This window comes from Oncorhynchus kisutch, linkage group LG16, assembly GCF_002021735.2.
Source record: "Oncorhynchus kisutch isolate 150728-3 linkage group LG16, Okis_V2, whole genome shotgun sequence".
NCBI lineage: Eukaryota > Metazoa > Chordata > Actinopteri > Salmoniformes > Salmonidae > Oncorhynchus > Oncorhynchus kisutch.
Window position 1 is genome coordinate 49063605 of NC_034189.2, and position 25767 is coordinate 49089371.

The 25767-nt window shown below is 43.9% G+C and overlaps 1 protein-coding gene across 2 annotated transcripts; it reads right to left on the reverse strand.

The window, feature by feature from the left end:
- Positions 1-201: 201 nt before the first annotated feature.
- Positions 202-16492, reverse strand: LOC109883370 (rho GTPase-activating protein 20). 2 transcript variants are annotated; one of them, XM_031792771.1, is made up of 15 exons: positions 15982-16492; positions 10606-10691; positions 9125-9295; positions 8859-9008; positions 8337-8378; positions 8059-8227; positions 7871-7937; positions 7533-7721; positions 7133-7311; positions 6838-7002; positions 5753-5877; positions 4509-4698; positions 3538-3640; positions 2382-3400; positions 202-2282 (listed from the first exon to the last, which is right to left on the reverse strand). In XM_031792771.1, exons 1-15 carry the CDS (start codon positions 16075-16077, stop codon positions 1452-1454), a joined length of 3582 nt encoding a protein of 1193 aa, XP_031648631.1. In that variant the 5' UTR covers positions 16078-16492; the 3' UTR covers positions 202-1451. The 2 variants fall into 2 exon arrangements, with proteins under 2 accessions (XP_031648631.1, XP_031648632.1); XM_031792772.1 differs by having other exon boundaries at positions 7133-7314.
- Positions 16493-25767: the final 9275 nt, after the last annotated feature.

Here is a 25767-nt window from a genome sequence, read left to right on the forward strand (position 1 = left end):
CAGCTTGGCATCAAACTGGAATTCTAGAGTCCCCAGGGTGCACCAGCCCTGCTGATTGAGGTGACAGTGGGTGATTAGCTGAACTTGAGTTCAGTGGGGTTTGGGTGTAATTGAGCTTAATACAAACTTCAAAAGACAGTTTCCCAGGTGCTACTGGACTGAGAGAACATTGCAAAGAAAACGAAACAACGGCACCATTAGTCTTACTTGCCAAGGTGGTTTGTTTTATTTTATGATCTGATTATCTTATGCATTACACGTCAAACGAGTGTAGTAGCCAGTTTAATAAAGCAGCGGCGGCATCTGCCAGGGTGTACAATCTCAATACAGCACAGCGTGTACAATCCCAATACAGGACAGCGTGTACAATCTCAATACAGCGTGTACACTTTAAACATTATAAAGCATCCTATGGGCACAAATACAAAGAGAACAACAAACAATTTATGGTGTAGAAAGCTATGTGAAAATGCACATAACACAGCAATTAGTATGAAATGAATACCTTCAAATGTAGAAAATAAGCAAACAATCATACTACATATGCTGTAAATTTACCGTACGGATGATATAATTCATGTATACTTGTCAGACAAACGGATCTATACAAACATAGGGCTCTATTCAATCCGCATCATGGAAGTTCAGCTTTTGAGCGTGATTGAAATTTAAAGGCAACGTTCCCGCTTTAGTGGCGACTGCATTCGGTGCATACTGTATGTCAGCTCAATCGGAAATTACCTTTACATTTCTATCGAAGAATCAGCTTCAGCGATACAGAGTGAATAGAGAACAACATCTCTGACACCCTGCCACATATACAGTACAGATTGAAATACAGAGTTTGAGAAATCTTTTGAAGAAACACTACAGCTGTAAGTTTAAAGCACTTTGCTTTGTCATTATCAACATTGCTTCATTGGCAGTCAAGATCGTCTTTGTTATTTGCAAAATCACAGCCTCGCATACACTGTCTAAATATGACACGGTTTAGTAAGGAATTTATGTTTAAAAGTAAACGTTTTAGTATTCTTATACTGATCATAGGCAGTTCACTGCAAGGGTCCCTGTGAATAATCTCACATGTAATCCAACCAAATAGCCTGATCCCTAAAGTACATTTGTTCACTTCTGCGATCTAAAACGACACATTACATAATCTGAAACTACTCTTCCCTCACTACTCCTAATACTACATGATACATTCACTTCAGTGAGCTCTTTAGTAGAATCTATAATAATATAGAAGAGTCTTATTACCAATCGATTCTGAAAAGCAAAGTGCATTGTAAGTATAGGAATGTTTGTCCACAATAAGCAGAAGGTTGTTATATCTGTGATTCTCATAAGCGCTATGTTTTGGTTCTGTTATGGTCCTAAATGACTCTACCTGTACATTCACAGCTGTATGTAGAAGCATTTAGTGTGACTGTTCACAACCAGTGATGGTCTCACACGTAGGACTCTTCAGCAAAGAGCAGTTGGTCAAAGTCGGGCTCCAGCATGGGATCACTACACCTCCTGAGCCGCTCCCTCTGCCCCTGAATCAGGGCTAGCGCCACCTGCTGACCACTATTGGGATTGCTGTGCGTGTGAGGCGAGAAATAGTCCCTCACAGCCTTGGTGGCAGAGGGAGACAGGCAAAACTTCAGAGCCCCGCTTTGGTCTGTGCAGGACACCTTCAACCCCAGGTCTTGGGACCCGTCCACTGACTTTGACCTCTGACCCAGTTTGGCCTCTCTGTGAAGCCTCTCCGGGTGTGAGGCCTTATCCAGAACCAGGGCTTCGCCTAGATGTGCTGCCCCAGGCTCGGAGCTCCGGCGCTGGGAACACCTGCCCCCGGAGAGACCCTCCATGCCTGGGGCTAGGGAGTGGGACTTCTGCCTGGCTAGGGACAAGCTGGGTCCACCCTGCCCAAAGAACACATGTTGGGGAGGGGTACGGCTGCCCTGATTTGTGACGTCATATCCTGTGTTGCTCGCTGCGCAGGCCTGGCTGTGTATCTCTCTCAGCTCTTTGACAGTGAGGGGTCTGTCTGTGGGTTGGGAGCAGGGAGAGCGGCAGGAGTGGAAATGCTCCTGGGACCTCTGGCGCGATGGTGGGCTCACCGAGCCTTGACTGGATCGTCGGTCCTTGGTCACCCTGCCGCGATTCTGCAACCCTCCTGCCTTTGGGGGGCAGCTGGCCAGGCTGGACTTGGGCGGGTTCTCAGACGACTGTTTCAGCCCTCCTTTATCCTGACATGACTTGCTAGTGGGGAGAGTCTTGTTAGTGGAATCCACCTACAGAGAGAGAAAGAGAGAAATGATGAGTGTGTGAGAGAGAGACATTCCATGAATGAACAGTACTAATAAACAACAACCACATGTAATGGAACTCACCACACACCCCTCATCCTCCTGCTGCGACAGCGACAGTCTGCGGCCTCTCTTCAACCAGGTGTTGGGATGGAGCCCCTTGCAGCCCTTCAGCGTACCCCAGGAAGGGATCTCCTTCGGCGGGGAGATATTGGGACTGAGCCCCTGGCCTGGAGCCGGGGTGGGGATGGGTATATTATGTTGTGAAGTAGGGGAAGATATGGGGGTTAGAGGGACAGGAGGACCAGGAGGGGCAGGAGAACCAGGGGAGGGAGTCAATCTTGCAGCGCTGGGTCCTACCCTGGGTTGCCAGAATGGAGCAGACTGGATGCTGGAATGGGAGAGGAGGCTGTCCAGGGAGTCCACTGAGGAGCGTGTGGGGGTGGGGGAGGTGGGCAGCGAAGAGAGACTGGAGTAGCTTGCGTCCCGGCGTCGCGTCTGTGTACCTTGTGACCCCGAACCCTCACACACACCCTTACTGCCATTCCACTCCCCTGTGTGTGTGGGTCCGTGTGTCTGTGTCTGTCCATCCTTCTGTAAGCTGTGAAACATCTCCCCACCTCCAGCCAGGTCATCGATGCTACCCAGCCTGTCTGCGTTCCCTGCCATTCGTGCCACGAAGCTGGCCACAGAGTACCCTATGGCCGGCTCTGAGCACCTCCTCCCCCCCCTGTGAGGAGCTGGGGGGCTGGGACAGGAGGAGGGGGGCACAGCTGGGCTGAGTTTCCTGGTCCTGCTTCGGGCTGGGGTTGAGGGCTGGAGGAGGTTGCCAGATCCAGGTTGTGTGATCGTATCACGGTGGTGGTGGTTGCCAGATTGGGGGTCTGTGGTGTCGGGGTCTGTGGTGTCGGGGTCTGTGTCCAGGTCGGGCTGCTCCTGGTCGCAGTCACTCAGGGTGAGGACAGAGTCCAGGCTGCCCTGCAGGGGCTTGGCTCTCCAGCGCCGCCGTGAGGTGTGGAGGCATGGAGACTCACTGCTGTCATCATTCAGCATGTTCTCCAGGCTGTCATAAGACGAGTCGGTCAGGTGGAAGGAAGACACGTCTGTGGAGAGAATGAGAAAGAGAGATGGACATAGAGAAAGAGGAGAAAATTAGATGGTGTGTTCTTTTGAGCAGGGGAATCTTTGCATAAACAGAGATGTTAGTGTGTGTGTGTGTGTGTGTGTGTGTGTGAGATACCCGATTCGGCACGTTTCCGGGGTAGACCTCCAAACACGGAGGTGACATCCTCTCCCAGGACCTCCTGGCAGTGTTCTATCATATACCTCACCAGGTCACACACCTGGGGGCAGGACAGGGGACAGGTCTTTAACCTGGAGGAACTACTACAGATACTGAGCTCTATGTATCTTTTTATTAGGCCTTGAGTTAAACAAACAACTAGCATTTAAGACACATCGTGTTTTTCTCATGAGAAATCAGTCTCCAAGATAGAGAAGTGGGTCTATTCTTAGGACAAAGGGCTTCACAGCTTTCTAACTGCATGAAACAGGAACGCAGGAGTGACGTGAGTGATGAGAATTTACCAGATAACCTTCTCAGAGAAAGAACAATCTATTCCGAGTGGGTTGGACATTCCGTTGATATGGTGATGAACTGCCACAAATGCAGCACCAAAATGGCTCTGATGGTTACATTGATGTTGCTCTGTCTGTATTTTCAATCTCAGCACGCAAGATAAGCTTCTAGGGGCTATTGAACTGGCTATGGAACACATGAACTTACTTGTAACCTAAGACTTTGTTGCATAATACATTTTTGCTATGTTAGCAGAGCCGTCAGACAAATCTGTTAGCCATAGAATTAGAATTAACTGCTACACTACTAGAGAAAAAACAACACCCATTGTGAGGGAAGGGGTAGCGTGTGTGTGTGTGCATCGCAAGACGAGTGTGAGAACAGTGCTGACCCTGCAGGCTGAAGGAAATACGTTGCATATTTCCTAGCGAGCCCATTATGTTTCCAGCTACCTTCTCATTACTGTTGAGTTCCCAGCTATGTTAACTGTTACTCTACTGTGGTTCTCCAGTGTTTGAGTGACCATTCACTAGGTTACAGGATAAAGGCTTAAGTGGAGCCTAGCCTAGATAAAAGGTTAGGGGTCAAGGGAAAGTGCTTATGTGGATTACCCCTACCAGTTGTCCCCTCACCTTCTTGGCGCCCTCCCCCTCCACCTCGGGGCTGCTGGGGCCCGGAGCCCAGAGCATGCTGGGAGCAATGCACACAGACAGGTTGAAGGCGTTCATCTGGTTGTCATGGGCGTTTTCCTGGATACCGTGCAGCACGGCGACAACGTGGCGTAGCAACAGGGCGTTCTCTTTGGGCAGTAGACCAATCAGCCTGCAGAGAAAAAGGGTCACAGATGGGTCAAAGGTTATTATTGGTTATCAAAATGTGTATGATTTACAGTATGAACAGGGTCTTGTTTTTTCCCTGACAGGAAAAACTCCAGACGCTGGTTTGTTTATTTGGATCCCTATTAGCTTTTGTAGAAGCAGCAGCTACTCTTCCTGGGACTACAAAAAACACAACACATGACTCGTAACAAAACACTGATAGACAAGGACAGTCACACACATTTAAAACACAACACATGACTCGTAACAAAACACTGATAGACAAGGACAGTCACACACATTTAAAACACAACACATGACTCGTAACAAAACACTGATAGACAAGGACAGTCACACACATTTAAAACACAACACATGACTCGTAACAAAACACTGATAGACAAGGACAGTCACACACATTTAAAATACAACAAAATACAAATACAACTTGATTAGATTTGTACAAGCTGCCCCTAATGACTGATACGTGGTCAGATGTTTCTCATTAGCCTGATGGTTATGATTAGGATTCTCAAGTAACATGGTAATCTGATCCTAGATCGGTCTTAAAGGGCTACCTCTACCCCCATCTGAACATGGACTCTGCTTTCCAGCACAGAAATGAATGATAACATAACAGTTCACATACTCTTTCTCACTCTCTCCCACTCTCTCCCTCACGTGGCTCCCTTGTGACTGGGTGGAACGAATCGATAACAAATAGTGGAATGCCCAGGAGGAATATTCAGTTTGCCTACTTTAAAGCGGCCTACAGTCGTGCTGAGGCTGTCCAGTCCTTCTCTTCAGTTCCCTAACCCTGTGCTCTGCCTGTTTAGAGGAGCTAGCTGAAAAGCTCTGTGAACCAGACAAAACTCTCCATGATTAGAACACTGAGCTGAGGGAAGCAGTGGATCCTGGCACTCTTAAAACCCTATAGAGGAGTTTCACTTTCATAACTAAATCACCTCGTTCATTACTCAGCCTAATGCTGGCTGATTACGTCACTTATCAGAGTAGGCTACTGCTGATACAGGTGAGGATGGAAAGTGTCTGTCTACCTCGTTATATCCTGTGCCTGCTCCTCCTCCTCTGCCTCCTCCGATTCTGCTTCCTCCATCACATCCATCCACTGTTCATAGAGGTCGGAACACAGCAGACTGCCCGGAATGTTCCGCAGGAAGTCCTGAATGTCGAGACAGAGACCAGAGTCACTAGACTGACAATTTATAGTGGAAAAAATATACAACAGTAAAATGTCATTGAAGTTCATTTTGAGGTGAAGTTTTAGGTGGACACCTTCATTTGTCGTCAGACTTTTAGATGTAACTGTTAACGTCTTCAGACTCACTCAGTGGATCTCGACCAGATTATGAGCTACAGATTAAATTGGACAACCTTATCTCTATTTAGCGATCGTTTTTGGCACAGCCTGTGCTGCATTGCTACGGGCTCGTATGTGTCACCCATAGAGATATGAGTCGATAATTGGATTGACGACAACACACCACAAGGGCACAGGTGTAATGTAACACTTGGCAAGCAAGGACATTAGTCATTCACAAGGTTCAAAGGTCGACTTTAGGCACAAAAAACAGTCCAACTCCGCCTCTTTCTCAATTTTCAAACAGAAAATGGAGTGTGCTTTTGGTGGTCCATCGACGTGTCATTCTGGTCATGCTCGCCACGACTGACGTAGCTAGTTCGTTAGCTAAATGTAGCCGCTGTAGCTAGCCAGTAACTCCCCCTGTGTTGATGTCATTTCACAGGACGGAAGCTCTAGAGATCGGTAAGAAATTGCACTTCTGCAGCCATTTTAAAGCATTAAATGACCTGGTTTGATGGTGCATTGATCAGTTATATAGTTTAAGGCGGTAATTTTAGCGTTTTTTTGCCCAACCTCAACACTACAGCATCAATCTGACAGCCGCATGTTTCTTTACAGCTTCATCTGCCACGGTCCTACAAGGTGACCAGATTTACTAAGCACAAAGGTTAAACCTGTTTTTCCTCAGGTGATGAAAGTACATTTGGTTCCACTTCACTTGAACCCTCCGTCTGCCATAAGGCCTACATAACACATAACATTGGTATAATTCTGCCGCCACAGACTTCAGAGTTGTCTAGCGTGTTTTAGAGAGTGGACCTTAAACACAGCAGCGATGATGAAGACGTGCTCCCGTGACAGCGGGACATCCTGAGCCCCAGAGTCCAGTCTGTCCCTGAGTTCACGACACGCCCTCGCCCCTGCTGACCGTCGGAATATCCCCCGCGTGAACGGACCCTCGTTGTACAGAAACACCAGCATGTCCTAGAGACAGAGAGAGAGACAGAGAGAGTGACAGAGGTTGCAGATGTGAGTGATACATTTTCAACCGACTTCCTCAAATCACTGTGATGATGTCATTCGGAAGTCACTGCGACATCATCGCCTCACTCACCATGACGGGTTTGGGCAGGGAGTTGTCCCAACAGATGGTGCTCAGCGATTGGCCAAACAGGTAGCCGGGGGCAGGAGAGGAGAGGTTTGTAGAGGAACTGTGGAGGTTAGGATTGGAGCCTTTCCAGAAAGCCCAGTTGATGAGAGAACGCCTTCGCTTGAAGGGCTTCTGAGCTGAGTCTACTGGAGAGAGATGTCAGGTCAGACAGGACGTGGTCACAACAGAGAGATCAAATCATTTGCAGTGCAACACAGGAGAGAAAGGGAAGCAATAGAGTAACAAGAGAAAGCGTGACCGCAAAAACGAGCCAATCCTGGACCATCAGTAAACAGACCAGTAATAGACCATTAATAAACCTTTTATAGACTAGTATTAGTACATTAAGCGCCTCAGTCCTCACCAATCACAGGCGTTGTTGTTGTGGAGCTGCATCGGGTCTTTAGGATGAACTGGCACTGTTTGTCCACCTGTACCTGGTCGCGGTGCATCGCCCTCTGTCTGTCTGGAGGTGGAACTGTGTCCCTGCGGCCCGGCTGGGCCAGGGGCTCCCGCATATGACTCATCTGGATACTGAAAGGGAACTCATGACCTGGGAGAGGGTTAGGGCGTAAAGGTCAGAGGTCAGGGGTTCCAGTAGGATTTAGTTCCAGGCTAGCACTAACACACCTGACTCAACACCTAATTCAACTAACACACCAGGGAATCAACCAGTAGACAAGACCTTAGTTAGAATCTCACCAATGAGAGGGTAAGGGGCGTTGTCCCTCTTGGAGCTTACCCACAGCTGGTAGTCCTTCACACAGCTCTATGGAACACAGACAAAGATATTCTAAGATCCAAGATAAACAAAAACACTCAAAAAACTACATTAGTCAAGATAACAACACAAGACACAAAACAACAGTATTGCTCAATTCTATACACACCGTGACACCAAACTGTTGAAGAGCGAGTCGGACAACCTCATTGGTTGAATCAGAGTTACTGACACCCAAGGTCTTACTGACGACCTGAGCACAACTCCCGATGCCTTTCCCAAACACCTTCAGTGGAATGGTTTTAGGATCATCCTTTTCCTTCTCCTCTTTTAATCGACTAGAAAAACAGGAAAGATAGGCTCAAGCCCACAGCGAGAACACATACTGGACACACGTCAACATACGTTTACAGTAGAAGAAAACATGAAGGCTTATCTGATGCTTACCTTTTGAGCATGGAGAGCCATCTCTCCTTCTGGACCTCAGAGCTGGTAAAAATAAACCAGAAACATCAGAACAACAGCACGAGCAACCTAAACATGTCAAATAAGAACCTAAACACATTCTACAGCAACTTATAGAACCACCTGTAAAAATGTACCAGGTTGAAATATATACAACCTATATCTACAGCAACTTATAGAACCACCTGTAAAAATGTACCAGGTTGAAATATATACAACCTATAACGGTCATAATGTTTATCAGAGGAGTCTGATGGGAGGAGCTACAGGAGGACAGACTCATTGTAATGGTTGGAATGGAGTAAATGGAACGGTATCAAACACATCAAGCATATGGAAACCACATGCTTGACTCAGTTCCATTAATTCCATTCCAGCCATTATAATGAGCCCATCCTCCAATAGCTCCTCCCACCAGCCTCCCCTGCTGTGTATATATAAGCAATGCTTCACTGCTCAGAAATACGCAGTGCAGAGTGCAGACCCAGAATGTCTGTTGTCTACCTGAAGGTGACCACACAGTTGCAGGTGGGCCAGCCCATGACGAAGCTCCTCTCTGGGTTGGTGCTGCCCTCACATACGTCCTCCATACACTGGGCTGTCCACATCTCACCCACACACACCTGGGCCTTCAGCTTGAAGTGTGTGGGAGACCTGAGAATGACAAACAGATGTCAGAGACACTCACACACACTCATTTTCATGTTCATTCACTGCAGTCATCCTCCCCCCTCTATCTCCCACCTTCCTCATCCCTCTCTCGCTCTTACTTGGACTTGGCGATGATGAGGATGTCGGTGAAGAGGAAGAGGTCTCTGTCCTGCGTCTGCAGCCCTGTCTTCAGCGTGACGTGGCCGTGCAGGAGGAACGCCCTATCAGGACACAGGAACGACTGGACCAATGGGCACGTCTCTGGACACACAGGAACCAGGAAGCTCTCTCTGGGGAGAAAATATCAGGTATACATCCAATCTAGACACACTTTTCCAGAATAAATAAATATTCTTTCCTAACCAAATTATACAACCGAAACAAAAGGTTAAAAACATTATGGGGTATGTGGTTGAAGTGTGGAATTAAATGGAATGTGACCCTGCTGTGAAAGGGGTCAGTTAGGTTAGTAGTCACCAGGGCGGATGAACACACCTCCAGTATGTCTTTAATATGGTTATTCACTGCCCTGGACAGAGGGTCAAAGCCAGGGATATTAATAGATCCCAGATCCTGATTGGGATGGATTAGCTATCTGAGAGGATTAGCGATGCCTGAGAGGAGAACCACTCTAGGACTAGGAGCTTGGTGTGTGTGTGTGTGTGTGTATATAACAACAACTGGAGATCAATGTGAACCATTCATTTCACAACTGCCTTGACATATAGCATGTGAACACACACACAAACAGATGGAAAAACTCTGTTCCTCTCTTAGTAATGAAGTCGTTCCACTCCTTCCTGTTAAGCGTCTGTAGTGTGGTGCAGATGAGATCACCCCTCTGAGTATTTGGAAGACGTAGGCGCAACTCTCACTCAATTAAAAACTTGGTCCAGCTCCTTCCACTCCTCTCAATCACAGCTCAGAGTCCCAGGGGTCGTCTAAGCAGTAATGACCCTGTCATACATCCAGGCTGGGAGGGGGATGTCTGGTCTGTCTCCCTGTTTGGGTCAGTCCCTTTAGACGGCTAACTCAGACTGACAACACACTCTTAGAAAAAAAGGCTGCTATCTAGAACCTAAAAGGCTGTCCCCGTAGGAGAACCCTTTGAAGAACCCTTTTGTGTTCCATGTAGAACCCTTTCCACAGAGGGTTCTCCTATGGGGAGAGCCATAGAACCTGTTTTTTAAATATATTTTTTTATAAAGAGTGCACTGCTGTCTCCTGTTTGACCAGGGTACGCACGTACACACACACACTTATAAAAACACACATGCACACAGACACTCACTCGCACGCACACACCAACTCAGACTGTCTCCTCAGGTTCAGCCAGAGTGACCCTTGACCTCTCTGATCTATGATCATCACAATCCATGGCCACTTCTCTAGCCAAGAGAGAACCATAGAAATAGAATGGAAACTTGACTTAGGATTCAGCTCTCAAGGTAGAGCTCTAACTGGAAAACCCACTTAACTCAAGCTTCGAGTGTGATATTGATGGGAGATTTGCAGGAAAAGTTGAGTTGTGTAATTTGTTGTGTAAAGGTCAAATCCTAGCTCCTAGTTTATGTGAAATGTCCCTGGTCCCCCAACATACCTGGAGAAAGTTCTGGATCTGGTCAGGGCTTTGTTGATGACCAAAGAGGGAGCGGACTGTCGACGATGGCTCAGAGACTTCATCCTCTGTGGAGGAGAGAGAGAGGGGTACGATAGCGGTGGAGATGGAGGGAAACAGAGAGAGAGAGAGGGGTACGATAGGGGTGGAGATGGAGGGAAACAGAGAGAGAGAGCTGTACAGACACGCCAGACACAGCAGAGACTCTGATCCAACAGCCCAAATAGGTCTTCAACTCTGACTAATGTTCTCTAATGGGTTTTACCTTATTTACAGTACACAGCAGCAGCTGGCTGGCTGGACAGACACATACAGCATATAAACAACGGTTAAAAAGCGTACTGTGGTGCAGCCTAAACATTGGTTAAAAAGCGTACTGTGGTGCAGCCTAAACATTGGTTAAAAAGTGTACTGTGGTGCAGCCTAAACATTGGTTAAAAAGCGTACTGTGGTGCAGCCTAAACATTGGTTAAAAAGCGTACTGTGGTGCAACCTAAACACTGCACAAGTCTGAGGTAAAGAGATAACATTTACACTAGATGTATGCAATAACTCGCCATCAACTTTGGTGTCAGCAGTCACCGCTAGAATGGCCTCCAAACAGACAGTTTGAGGGAAGTGAAATTTACAATGGAGGTTTCAATTATATAACAGGGCTGAGGTGTCCCCTCTGACAGGAGAGGACTGGGGTTCTTTCTCAGTGAGGGATGTCTCCTGTAAGTGTAGACTGTAGGGAGCTCTGAAGAGACTTTCCTTTTGAGGGACAACAAATGTCATTCATTAATTGGGAGTCCAAATTGGATTGGAGGGTGGATGATCTTATTTTAAGGTAGAAAATATAAAGTGAATACGTAAATCAGATGTTATTCCTCTGTGAAATCTACAGGTAACCCTGTGTACAACTTTGGGGTCAGTCATACCTCCTCTGAGGTCACCAATGTACAGCTGATTAATTGCATTACAACATGTTACCAGCATGCAGGGTAGGTTACTTTCTAAATGTAATATGTTACAGTTACTAGTTACCTGTCCAAAATTGTAATCAGTAACCTAACTTTTGGATTACCCAAACTCAGTAACGCAATCTGATTACATTCAGTTACTTTTAGATTACTTTCCCCTTAAGAGGCATTAGACAAAAATGTATTTTACCAATTGAACGACATCTATTGCAGGATAAATCAATGTTAAAGTTTACATAGCTGGCCATATATGGATGTTACATTTTACTTTATGGGTTGGTTAGATAGGCTTCTCCAAACTCATCGCTTCTACTACATATAATAATAAATAATAATAAAAATATTACATTTATAGAATTTAAAAATAAGTTTTTAAAAATTGATGTAGCAACTACAGATTGCCCCTTTAAGTCTATCAAAAGTGTGCAACTTTGAGCATGTGTCCAGTAGTCCTATGGATTATTATTATTTTTATCAGAATGAATTTGACTGAGCAATAAAAGCCCCACTTGTATTCCATAGGCAGGGATCCGCACTATGCAGCTGTTATTCCATAGGCAGGGATCCGCACTATGCAGCTGTTATTCCATAGGCAGGGATCCGCACTATGCAGCTGTTATTCCATAGGCAGGGATCCGCACTATGCAGCTGTTATTCCATAGGCAGGGATCCGCACTATGCAGCTGTTATTCCATAGGCAGGGATCCGCACTATGCAGCTGTTATTCCATAGGCAGGGATCTGCACTATGCAGCTGTTATTCCATAGGCAGGGATCTGCACTATGCAGCTGTTATTCCATAGGCAGGGATCTGCACTATGCAGCTGTTATTCCATAGGCAGGGATCTGCACTATGCAGCTGTTATTCCATAGGCAGGGATCTGCACTATGCAGCTGTTATTCCATAGGCAGGGATCTGCACTATGCAGCTGTTATTCCATAGGCAGGGATCCGCACTATGCAGCTGTTATTCCATAGGCAGGGATTCGCACTATGCAGCTGTTATTCCATAGGCAGGGATCCGCACTATGCAGCTGTTATTCCATAGGCAGGGATCCGCACTATGCAGCTGTTACAAGAGCACATTTTTCACTGGCTGTCCACTGGTTTCAAAAACAATGATTGATAGGCAGCTTAAACTTCTTGAATTCAACCAGTATCGGGTTCAAATACACATTTAGATTTGTGAACAGACATCCACAACACGTAAGGCGCAGGTATCTAAAATGAGAGAGCAGCAGTGTGATTCACATCAATGCCCTATGTAGATATCAATAATAAGTGATATCTGTATGCAGTAGACTACACCACTGCTGTCATCCTGACCTCCAAGCGTTTATTCAAATTGGATCATCTTTGGATGCCGACAGCAGTTGCACCATTGGAAGACATAGATTGGACTGTAGCCTACAAAAACCTATTCCTGCTCTTTTCATGTGATTCATCAAACACATGTGGTGTGTCATCCTAGTGGTCTCTGATTTACGGTCAGTCTCGCTCTGGTGGAACAAACTTAAATTTGCGCCTTTTTTCAATGCCGATTTGAGTGTCATTGAGAAAACAGAGAAGAGTCCAAGATTTGTTTTGCAAAAATCCTGAATTTAAAAAGTAATCTACTTTTTCAAAAGTATCTGTAATCGGATTACAATATTTTTTGCTGTTAACGGATTACAGTTACCGTTTTGTTGTAATCCCTTACATGTAACGGATTACATGTAATCTGTTACTCCCCAACCCCGGTTACCAGAGTAGTTGGTTATTATTAATACATGGCACATGGGCAACAATGTAAAGCATTGCCTGTTCTATCTCAAAGTAAACAGCTAAATAACATGTTATTCTGAACTGTACAGATAATTATTTGTCTCATGACTTTAGGCATAATCAAGTTCCCTCAACAGACCAATTATTTATGTTAAGCCCATCAGGGTTATCTAGCCTGCTGGTCAGCAGCCAAATCTGTTGACCTAAACAGTTAGGACCTATCCTGTGATGACATCAGCTGTCACTACTGGTTATAAGGAAGGCATCTATACTACATTAGTAATGACAGTTATTATGACACAGTAATGTACAGTGCATTGGAAACTATTCAGAACCCTTGACCTTTTCCACATTATGTTACAGCCTTATTCTAAATTGATGAAATTATTTTTTCCCTCCTCATCTAAACACAATACCCCATAATGACAAAGAGAAAACAGGTTTTAGAATTTTTTGCAAAAACAGAAATACCTTATTTACATAAGTATTCAGACCCTTTGATAGGAGACTCGAAATTGAGCTCAGATGCATCCTGTTTCCATTGATCATCCTTAAGATTTTTCTACAACTTGATTAGAGTCCAACTGTGGTAAATTCAATTGATTGGACATGATTTGGAAAGGCACACACCTGTTAATATAAGGTCCCACAGTTGACAGTGCATGTCCGAGCAAAAACCAAGCCATGAGGTCGAAGGAATTGTCCGTAGAGCTGAGACAGGATTGTGTCGAGGCTCAGATCTGGGGAAGGGTACCAAAACATTTCTGCAGCTTTGAAGGTCCCCAAGAACACAGTGGCCTCCATCATTCTTAAATGGAAGAAGTTGGGAACCACCAAGACTCTTTCTAGAGCTGTCTGCCCCGCCAAACAGAGCAATCGGGGGAGAAGGGCCGTGGTCAGGGAGGTGACCAAAAACCTGATGGTCACTCTGACAGAGCTCCTCTGTGGAGATGGGAGAACCTTCCAGAAGGACAACTATCTCTGCAGCACTCCGCCAATCAGGCCTTTATGGTAGAGTAGCTAGACGGATGCCACTCCTCAGCAAAAGGCACATGACACCCCGCTTGGAGTTTGCCAAAAGGCACCTAAAGACTCTCAGACCATGAGAAACAAGATTCTTTGGTCTGATGAAACCAATATTGAACTCTTTGGCCTGAATGCCAAGCGTCACGTCTGGAGGAAACCTGGCGCCATCCCTACCGTAAGGGTGGCAGAATCATGCTGTGGGGATGTGTTTCAGCGGCAGGGACTGGGAGACTAGTCAGGGTTGAGGGGAAGATGAACAGAGCAAATACAGAGTAGATCCTTGGTGAAAACATGTTCCAAAGTGCTCAGGACCTCAGACTGGGGCGAAGGTTCACATTCCAACAGGACAACAACCCTAAGCACGCAGCCAAGACAACGCAAGAGTGGCTTCGGGACAAGTCTCTGAATGTCCTTGAGTGGCCCAGCCAGAGCCCGGACTTCAACCCAATCTAGCATCTCTGGAGAGACCTGAAAATATCTGTGCAGCAACACTCCCCATCCAACCTGACAGAGCTTGACAGGATCTCCAGAGAAGAATTGGAGAAAGTCCCCAAATACAGGTGTGCCAAGCTTGTAGCGTCATACTCAAGAAGACTGGAGGATGTAATCACTGCCAAAGGGGCTTCATCAAACTACTGAGTAACGGGTCTGAATACTTATGTAAAGGTCATATCTCCGGTTTATATTTTTTATACATTTGCAAATATTTCTAAAAACACGGTTTTGGTTTGTCATTATGGGGTATTGTGTGTAGACCGATGAGGGGAAAAAACAATTGAATTCATTTTAGAATAAGGCTGTAACGTAACAAAACGTGGAAAAAGTAAAGGGGTCTGAATACTTTCTGAATGCACTGTAGGTCTTGTGACTGGACAGATAAATGAAATTGTTTTAATAACTATAAATTACTGAAGCAGTCACTCTATTAATGTCAGGCTTGCTTATAGCTGCTATTTCCACACAAAGCAGAGCAGTGGGTAAAGCCTACTGCAAAAGGCTGCCAGTCCCCACGCAGCCAGACACTATAGTGGTGCCAGAGACTGGAATACCCGGCTACAGAACACCACAACTACTGATTCAGAAGACTGCGGAGGGGGAATCTATACATTCCAACTGTTGATCATTGTCCTATAATAACCTACAGTTGGCTATATGATAAAAGCCTAAGGTTTCAAACGAAGGTGTCATATTTGATATACTGCATAAGATCTATGGTTTCAGAGCATTGAAACGCTTTTGAAATGTCACCAATTCACATATACGCATGGATATGCAACAAGTAGTGCTGTTTTCAGAAAATAACTGAGTTGCATGGGCCTAATTCCTGGATCTGTCTATGGATATTCAGATTAGTATCTACAACCGGGGGTTCGGTTTAACAGCGATTTACTCCCTCCTCCTGCGAACACCGAGTCCGAACATAGCACCGGCAATCCCCGTGTGAGTCAGTGCGCTACGAGGCACAGAGCGCGCAACAACACAATTGCAATAAACTGCTCTACCAAAAAAAGTATTTTCACTGTTTTGAAACGCATAACAAATCACACACACATTAATCGGGAATGAGTGCATAAAAACACATGATTTGGCCTATCACGTTAATTTACCCTCTTGTGTTCATGTTGCGTGCTGGTCTTGGACTCGCCGGTGAGTGACGTCCTGCGGCTCAGCTCGTTCTGTTGCTGTGGTGACATGGTTTCCATCCAGGTAGAGTTCCGCGGGAAAAGGGGAGCTGCAACCGCGCTCTACTGTCCCAAAGCTATCCAAAGACGAAGTAAAGAAAGAAACTCCATAAAAGTACTTATTCGTTAGAAGCATTCCACCCATGCGTCGCTGTGCATGTGCGAAAGAAAGGTACATTCTCCTGTCGACACCTTGCAGTCCAACCAAAGTCGTATAAACTACGCACAGGATCTGTATACGGTATTATGCCCGTTGTGGTTGAAAATGAGAGTTCAGTTGTCTGGTGTTGAAAACGAACTGTCTAAGCCATGCACATCTTCACAATTTATAGGTCCTCTAAGCACGCACCTCACTCAGGCTCTCCACACACTGAAACAAATTGGCTGTGTCAATTCTTTACACACGAGCTCGTGAGCCCTGTGGAGTCGGCGCCTCGGTGGCCCCTGGGTCCTACTGCGGACGGTGTCTGGTAGAGAAGAGTTAGTTCTTTTTAAGAAAAATATCTCAGGGAAAATGGACCAGGTAACATTTAATTGAGAGTGGGGACTATGTTACAAGCTTGATAAAAAAAATCGTATGTGCTTGTTGTATTCCTCCAAGACTTGAGGTGAGCTTTGAAGTTTAGACTTGTTAGACTTGTGAAAAACACTATTCTTATTATCATGATCAGCAGGAATTAGACATGATAGACATTCATTAACAGGTGGTCAGTGTAATAGACAAGAGGGCGCTGTGCCCACTGTCATAATAAGAGTAGGAGATACGAAATGGGACCCAAAACTTTGTAGAACTTGGAACTCAGTTTCAAAAAAAGAAAGAATGTAATAAAATCCATTTCACTGCAGCATCAGACAGAAGTGGAGCACAAACTGGGCTAAAGTGAGAAGAACCAGGGCAGTGTGTGCTCCCCAAACCAATCACAATCATAGCCCCATTTAAAGTGGTTCAGAAAATCAGATGATTAGATGAATGAGGGTGATAATGAAATGCCTTGGGCTGTTGGACAGACAGCACTCAGAGAAAGTACAACATACCCTCATTATTGTCTCTCTGAAACTTCAACTTTCTCCTTTAATCTTGAGGGCTGGTTTCCTGGAACCTTATTAGTCCTCAATTAAAAATATGTTTGACATTTAAAAGAGAAAAAGTAACATCCCTCCTAACTTCTCTTGACATCCCCTCTTTTTCAGGCACACAGACACATTGTTATTTCATTAGATAGAGGATTTGAGTGGCTTTTCGCTTGTGCTCTGTAGGGTTCCATTAGAAAGGAACGTCTGGTCTCCCTGCACAGCCAAAACATGTGGCGAAGAGCCCTCAGAGCCGACAACTACAATCACTAACACTACATTCCTATCTTTCTCTCCCACTCTGCCTATCCCTCTCTCCCTCAACTCCCCACACTCTTTCTGTCCATGCCTCTTTCCCTTCTGCAAACAGCCCTATACTTCCCTGTCCATCCCTCCACCTCTTTCTGTGGTTATCTTCCTTCATCTCCTCTTCCCTCTCTCCATGTTCATCCCAGCACAGCATTTCTCCCTCCAGTGGTTGGCCCGACCCTTGTCCCATCGATTTAATCAGCTTCCCGAATGAGCCAATGTTCCAGACAGAAAAAGGCAGAGAGGTGTGTGTCTGTTCGCTATGCAAGGTCCTGAGGACATCACCTCTCCTCTTCACCTGCAGCAACTAGCAACACAGGGTCACGTAAAACATTGCTGAAAACTGAGAACTACAATTGACTGAATATTACAAATGCAAAAAGTTGGCGCCATCCAATTACATTAAGTACTATATTCTCATTGTCATATTCGCTCTTCCAAACCAATGTAACAGACATGGTTAGAATACATCTACAGTTACTCCTATCACTGGATGTGCCTTCCTGCCCTCCGTAGCTTGTATGAGCTTGCAGACGTCAGAGGCAGGAGATGTTTATTGCCAATAATTGAGAGACTGATGTGTGAGATAAATATTTATGAAGTGTGTAGATTCCCTCCCTTCAGTCCAACAGTAGACAAACTCTCTCTCTCTCTCTCTCTCTCACACACACACACACACACACACATCTGTTTCTGGAAAGATTCCTCTGCTGTGTCAGCGCTGTAAAGGCAATACATCGTCTGTGCAGATAATATACAGAGTGAAGTTTTTGGACTTGGGGACTGGGCCAGAGATGTGAGCTGAATGACTTCGGTTTGAGCTCTGTTCTGGTTCTGGTTTAGAGTGGGTTCATAGAGATGTGATCAGATACGATCACATACAGTCTGTCCTTTGGTATCCACTCTGTTTGTCCCGTGGCAGCGATCGCTATCCTGATAGCCATAATCTAATGGCTCACGTCTCTCTTTATAGCTGCCCAAGAATGGCCTGAAAAAGCTGTGGATACCCTCCATCATAGTCAGAGTACCCTGAATCGACCAATTGACCATTGTTCTACTGACAGTATGCCTCAATTGCCATTGATGCTGAAAGACTGTCAGATAAAACTGGGACATTGAATTGTCATCAAGATCGTGTTTCAATGCATCCACAAAGGTTCATTCTCATCAGGACTAAGACTTTTCATGGCAACTTTTGATTATGTTTGTTGTATGCAACAATTGTAGTACTTTTGTCTGTAGTGTTTCAGATAGGTCTACATGTTATTCCTTTGTAATGTGTATCATGTCTGCTAGCTATATTTGTATTTACCCTCCCAGTGATCATATCTAGGGTCTATTGTTTTCTGCTAGCAGGCCTATGTCATCTATTACGGTCTCTGGCCCCTTTGAAAACTAGATGATAGACCTCAGGGAATTTTTCTCCTACATATTTCCACTCTGAAAACTAGTAATAAAAGAGTCCTATACCCTCCAGCTCCTCTCTCTGTTTTCTTGACCCATTTCTCTCTGAAATTAATCTGACATTTCCACCATTGGCACACGAACAATGCCGGCTTACATGAATCTAATTTAAAACAATGTTTCTGGCCACAACTGTCAGAGGCCTTCCTTTCAGTTGGACTTCATTTCGGGTTGGCCTTCCTTTCAGAGGCCTTCATTTAGTTTGTACTGGTGGGAGCCTGAGGAGCGATTATCACAGCCTATGATAACAAACACAGACCCAGATCTGCCATGGAAACACAGGAAACAGAGGAAACTACCAGTTCTGACAATAGTCACCCAGACAAATGTTAAGCGGCAAGTACTAGTTCAAATTCAGTTCTTATTGATTGATAAATGACTGGAGATTAGGAGGCATTGACCAAATAGGGCCAAATCAAACCACCCCACAGCTGGTCGAAGAGATTAGTTTAGAAGTGGGATTACCCGTTTGTTATCTTCAGAAATATTTTCATTATATTTCATGATTCGTCAACTTTGTGGTTGATTCTTTATTGTCTTTGTAAGACGGGCGCCAGCGACACTGTCCCCCTAATCCTACAGGCAAATATTGGGTAAAAGTAAACATGCTAGACGTAAATGATCGATTTTTGTGGATCTAGTAATATCTATCCGAATAAATCTCTACAACATTATTTTGCCAAGTGTTATTAGAGATGATGAGACAGTCGTCTTGGTGTCAGGTCAGCAGCAGTTCAAGTTTGCCATTGTAGTGGCATTTCTGACAGTCACTACCACAGGAGGAATAACCACAACCCCAAAATGTGTTGAGAGCCCTGCAAGTAGAGAGCAGTATGCACAGGCAAAAAGTATCATTATAGCTATCCTGCTATCATTTACCAGATTTTTTACTCCAGTTACTTTAGTAAACGGAGAACCATTCTCTCACAAAACAACGACCTGCAGAAGAATTGCAAAGGAGTGGAAAAAGGAGGAGTCAAAGGAGTGGAAAAGGGGAGGGGTCAGACTTATGACTACTATGAGATGCACCCGAACACTCAGTTAAAGCTGGGCCTGATTCTCACAACACTGTACCTCAGGGCCCTCTGAGGTCAGGCTCGGGGATGGGGGAAGGAGACACGGTTGTGGAGGGCGCGGTCAGGTCAGTTGGAATGTTGAGGATTCTCCATGACGCTGGTGTTCCTTAGGAATGGGGCCTGTCAAATATCACACTGACACTGACATTTAAACACTCACAGTTTTCACAGGAAGCCACTGTCAGTATAAGGTAATGGTTCCCAAAGTCCTTTACAGCCTGACCTTTACCCAACAAAGGTCTTTGTGACCCAATAATTAAACAAAGGCACAGATTTACTTTCAGCCATGTCCTACGAGACACCAGTCATGAGGTACAATTGACACAGGGCCTGTATTGTCAAAGCGTCTGAGAGTTTAGGAATGCTGTTCCAGGATAGGGTTGGGGGTAAGAGGCAAGGAATAGAGCTGATAGAGGATGTATTAAACCTTCCTGATATGAACCAGCACAAAAATCATGTTCAACAGAGAAAAATAGGGTTTCACTATGACATCCATTGAAAAAAAAAAAACGTTATTAATACAAAGTTTATTTGCTGTATTGAGTCAATACAGATGTGATGGGCTACTTCAATATTCTAACATGCAGCCATCAGTACAGATAGAAGATATTCTGTTTGTCATTGTTAAACAATTGAATAGGAACTCCTGTTGTTTAGAAATCCAAGTGTGTGCTCTGTGCTAGATACAGTGGTGAGGACTTCCTGAAGCCAGCAGTGTCCTGGAGGGTAGGTCCCTGAAACTGAGAGCTATATTCCTCTTAAAAAGCTGACACTGAGTGATGCTTCCCCCTCCACACACACAACTCAATTCGTTGTTTTGTCTAGTGCCATAAAATAGAACATTAATTTAAAGTTGGATGTAACAAGAAATCCACAATGATAAAGTATAATTTGTTGTTTTCACTTCAGATTCACTTGCTGCACTCGTTGCAGTAATATTATGTATCCCTTTTGTGTGAGTGCTCATATGCAACTTCAAGCTTCCTTTATAACTAAAGCATTTGTCACATTCTTTGCACTGATGAAGTTTCTCCCCTGTGTGAACACTCTGATGACGTCTTAAATGGCTTAATGCCATGTAACGTTTCCTGCATTCAGGACAGCTGTATGTTCTCTGTCCTCTATGAACTTTCATATGCAATGTCAATTCTATCTCCTGGTTGAAAGCTTTGCCACTGTCTTCACACTGAAAAGATCTCTCCCCTGTGTCCATCCTTGTATGTCTGTCCAAGTCACCTTTCTGGATGAAGCTTTTGCCACATTGTTTGCACAGATAAGATTTCTCTCCTGTGTGTATCCTTGAATGGATGGTCAAGTGTCCCTTACGTGTGAAGCTGTTGCCACATTGTTTACACTGATATAGTTTCTCCACTTCAGCAGAGCAGTCTGGATGAACTGAGTGGGGCTGATCACTGGTTGGTTCTGCTACTCTGTATCCCTCTCCATCAGGTTCTGTTTTGATCTCTTCAGTTATGATGATAGGTAGAGCGCTCCTCTATCCATCATCCACAGTTTGGTTTTGGTAAAGATGTGAGGGCTGAGGTGAGTCCTCCTGACTGAGCCTGAGCTCCTGTTGTTCCTCTTTAATCTGTGTGGGTTCTGGGTCCTCCTCCCCCAGACTGCTCACAGTTCTGCTGCTCAGGGGAAACGGCTGGAGTGAGTAGCTGGAAGTTTGGAGGGAAACATATATATTCAATCAATATTTTGAATGACTAAAAATAGTGATTTTGTTTGAAGGCCTCTTTGTGCTTAAAAACAAGATGATTTGTTGAATGGTCGTCTACACTAGCTACAGCAAGATTCAACAGACCAATGTTGGCCAACTAAAGTTATGTTCAGGGTGCGCTATCCCAATATTAGACTTGTCATTCATTACTTCATGAATTAGTGACGAGGTCTTTGGGCATTTCATAGTGACTGCAATCGAGATAACTCATGGTCCAATGACCACTAGCAGCATGTGTCCCAAGTCCAAAGCTACAGTGCCTTCAGAAAATATTCACGCTCTTTGACAGATTTTGTTGTGTTACAGCCTGAATTTATAATAGATTAAATTGAGATTGTGACATTGGTCTACACAATACCCCATAATGTCAAAGTGGAATTATGTTTTGAGAAAAATGTACAACCTAAATAAAAATGAAAAGCTGAAATGTCTTGAGTCAATTACTATTCAACCTCTTTGTTACGGCAAGGCTAAATAAGTTCAAGAGTGAAATTTTCTAAAATGTCATATGGAATTGTTTTAAGATGGTCACACTATATGGATCAATTAGCGATTTGATTTTTAATTTTAGAACCCCTTTAGGTATAAAAAAAAAATACAATTATTTGATAAAATATTGATTTTGGCCTTTACTACTAAAGCCCATTGAAACGTATTGAATAACAGAAATTGCAGAAACAGAATCGCCGTTTGCGTCGCTGACCAATGAACAAAGAACTATTAAATCCAGTTTTTATATGCTACTTCCCTCCTCAAATCAAAATCTAATATGGACGCCAATGTTTTTCGCTTTGTCATTATGGGGTATTGTGTGTAGATCGATGAGGACTTATTTTTTTATATATATTTTTAGAATAAGGCAAAAACATAACAACATGTGGAAAACGTCAAGGGGTCTGAATACTTTCAGAATGCACTGTAAATGTGTTTAGCTAATCGGGACTAGAGTGTAGATAGCTTCAGACGAGGGACAAATGGCTCTAATCAGGACTAGGATGTAGATAGTTTCAGACTCGGGACACGTGGGTCTACTACAGGTACAGTCATTGGACCATGAGTTCTCTAATGCAGTCGTTATGGAATACCCTCCAGACCTCAACCAGCATATCCAACCCACTTGTTTACAGCTGCAGTAGGGTTGGACAGGCTTCCTACGGAGCCGGCGCGAGATATGTCTCGAAAAATGTACTCCGAATTGTCATCCCTCCACCGGGTCTTCGGGTCTTAATCTATGCAGGAAAACTGTCAGACCCTAGTGCAGCTGTAAGCAAACAGGTCGCATCTGCTGGCAATTTAAACCTCGTTTTATTACTTAATTAAATAATTGATCAAAGGTATAATATTGGGATGAGTGTGCGCATATCACAACGTGTCACCTGAATTATCTAGTCTAATGACGTTAAATATACAAATCTCGTATCACAACTGTAGCTCGCTATACACACCAACTGTGTAACTTTATCTCTGGTTTGATAACCATGGCCAACAGCCTCCGTAGACCCTCGTTCTCCTCTGCTGAACAGGAGATTAGTTCCTGAAACTCTGCAATGGTCTTCTCTACGGCCCCGAATATCTCCACAGCAGCCGCCGAAAAACGCTCGGCGACGAACACATTTAACAACTGTAGTTTTGACATATTGACGATCAAAGACATTTTGAAACTTCTCTGTCTGATTTGGCCTAGCAGATCTAATCTACAACATATGTAAACAACGATTGACGGTGTGCTATTTACACAACGCGATCGGTGAAAAACAGACTGCATTACAATAGCGCCACCTGCTGTCTTGGAGCATTTAATGGAAAACCAGTTACTAGATCCTACCCCCAACACCAAATTGAGCTAAAATATCTTCTTCTTCGTCTCTATCAGACTACTCTGAATTGCTAGTTTAGATTTCTAACTGTTGTCAGTCAGTATATTCTGTAACAACGAGACTCTTTTTCATGCCTTTGCATTGTCTCTTAGTGCCTTCTATTTAAACCACCATGTCCCAGGAGACATCAGTTGTGAGGAGGTCAAAGTTGACCCTAACCAGTAACACAGGGTTAGGGCCAGGGGTTGTATTCACAAAGGCCCCAATTCTGGGGGTCAGATATCCAGGGCTTGAAAACAAAAGTGTCAATGTATGCCAATGACTAAAATGACCTCTTAAATCTGCAAATCTGGATCCCTACACAGTATCATTGAATATATTGATCCCTTTTCTATCCTATTTGGACTTAAACCCAATTATGATAAGTGTACCTTATGTTAAAATACACATTTTTACATTACCTTGTAGTTTACCAATAAAATGGCCTGTTGGTGAAGTAGACATACTTGATATTCATATCCTTAAAGATATCAATTCATTTACCACAATAAAGTTTAATTGAAAGTTAGCAAAAATAGACAAGATTCTGCAACCATGGAGAGGTATACCTGTATATTTATGGACAAATCACATTGATTAACTCTAGTCCAATCTCCATTTTACGGTCTAATTTATGGCGCATCCTACTCCAGATGACATGTTGTTTTTAAATCATATGATCCAAAAATATTGCTAATTAAAGGTGCCTATTTATATAATGAATATGAGTTTGGGCGACTGAAATAATGAAACATGGCCGCTGGAAGATTCTGCATTTCTCCCCGCTCTGCTGACCAATATTTTGCTCCTCTCCGCTCATACAGGAGTAATAAAGGCCTAGTGCACTAATTTGGTGAAACAAAATAAATGCTGTATACATTTTTTATATTTTTATATTAATATTTTTTTAAATTGTGATTGTCAGAGGGTGCTGCAGCACCTACAGCACCGCTACTTCCCGCGGCTATGCCTTTAAATATTAAAGCATTAAACCTCTCACTAAAAGCTTCACTCATACGTAAATTATACTTAAACCCAAACTGGTTCTACAGTAGATTATTAAGATTCTAAAGGTTTCTCTTGATCAAAACGTTTGACCTCATCACTGTGAATGGCAAACAGAGCTATAGCTTGGCTTCCTGAACTAGTTAGGAGCTTGCCTATCATTTCCTATGAATCTTGTCAGTCTATGACAAACAAACATTTTTATGTTTAAAATATATGAATCATTTTAGATCAATGGCTATAAATCGATCTCTGAATGTGCTACAGTGCTACAGTGATACAGTGATACAGTGCTACAGTGATACAGTGATGAGCCACCACTGTAATGATTGCAGGCATGTGCTTTGTCAGTGGATGTGGTGTAGGGTTCAGCCAGGAGTTGATGGACAGTCAGCTGTGAAAATGATATGGTAGGAGGGACATTCCAGCATCAAGGAGTTTCCATGTTCACATCCTTCGTCACACAGGCTCAGACAATATAACTCCACCATTCCTATTCATCCTGTGTCCGTGGGAACCAGGGCTATCGCTCAATGCAAGCCATTTCGATCTACAGTGTCCACAGATGGATTTGTAAGTGAAAATGTTGGTCGGAACCAGTACCAGAACCACGCAGGTCCCCTAAACAGGGGTCTTTACATCCCTTGAGGTTTTAAACAAGTTATACACAGCTGGTTACAATTTCAGTTTTATCCTCCAGAAAAGATAGAACAAATATTACAACAAATATTATGGTTAAACTCAAATATACTGATTAATAAAAAATAAAGCAACTTTTTTTTCTTGTTTTATATTTATTAATGATATTATGAATAGGAATGGTGGAGTTATGTCACACATGCAAATATAACAAAAAGATGGGAATGTTTGCTTAATCCAAAGTTACAATCAACTGATTGCAGCATTACTGCAAAAATGGAGGAGGTGTCACGTTAGTGACCTTAGTTCTTTTATTATGTCTTTGTTTTAGTATGGTCAGGGCGTGAGTTGGGTGGGTTGTCTATGTTAGTTTTTCTATGGTTTGCTATTTCTGTGTTTGGCCTGGTATGGTTCTCAATCAAAGGCAGCTGTCAATCGTTGTCCCTGATTGAGAACCATATTTAGGTAGCCTGTTTTCTATTGTGTTTCGTGGGTGATTATTTTGCGTGTTAGTGTTTGTTACCACACGGGACTGTTTTGTTTGTTTCACTTTGTTATTTTGTAT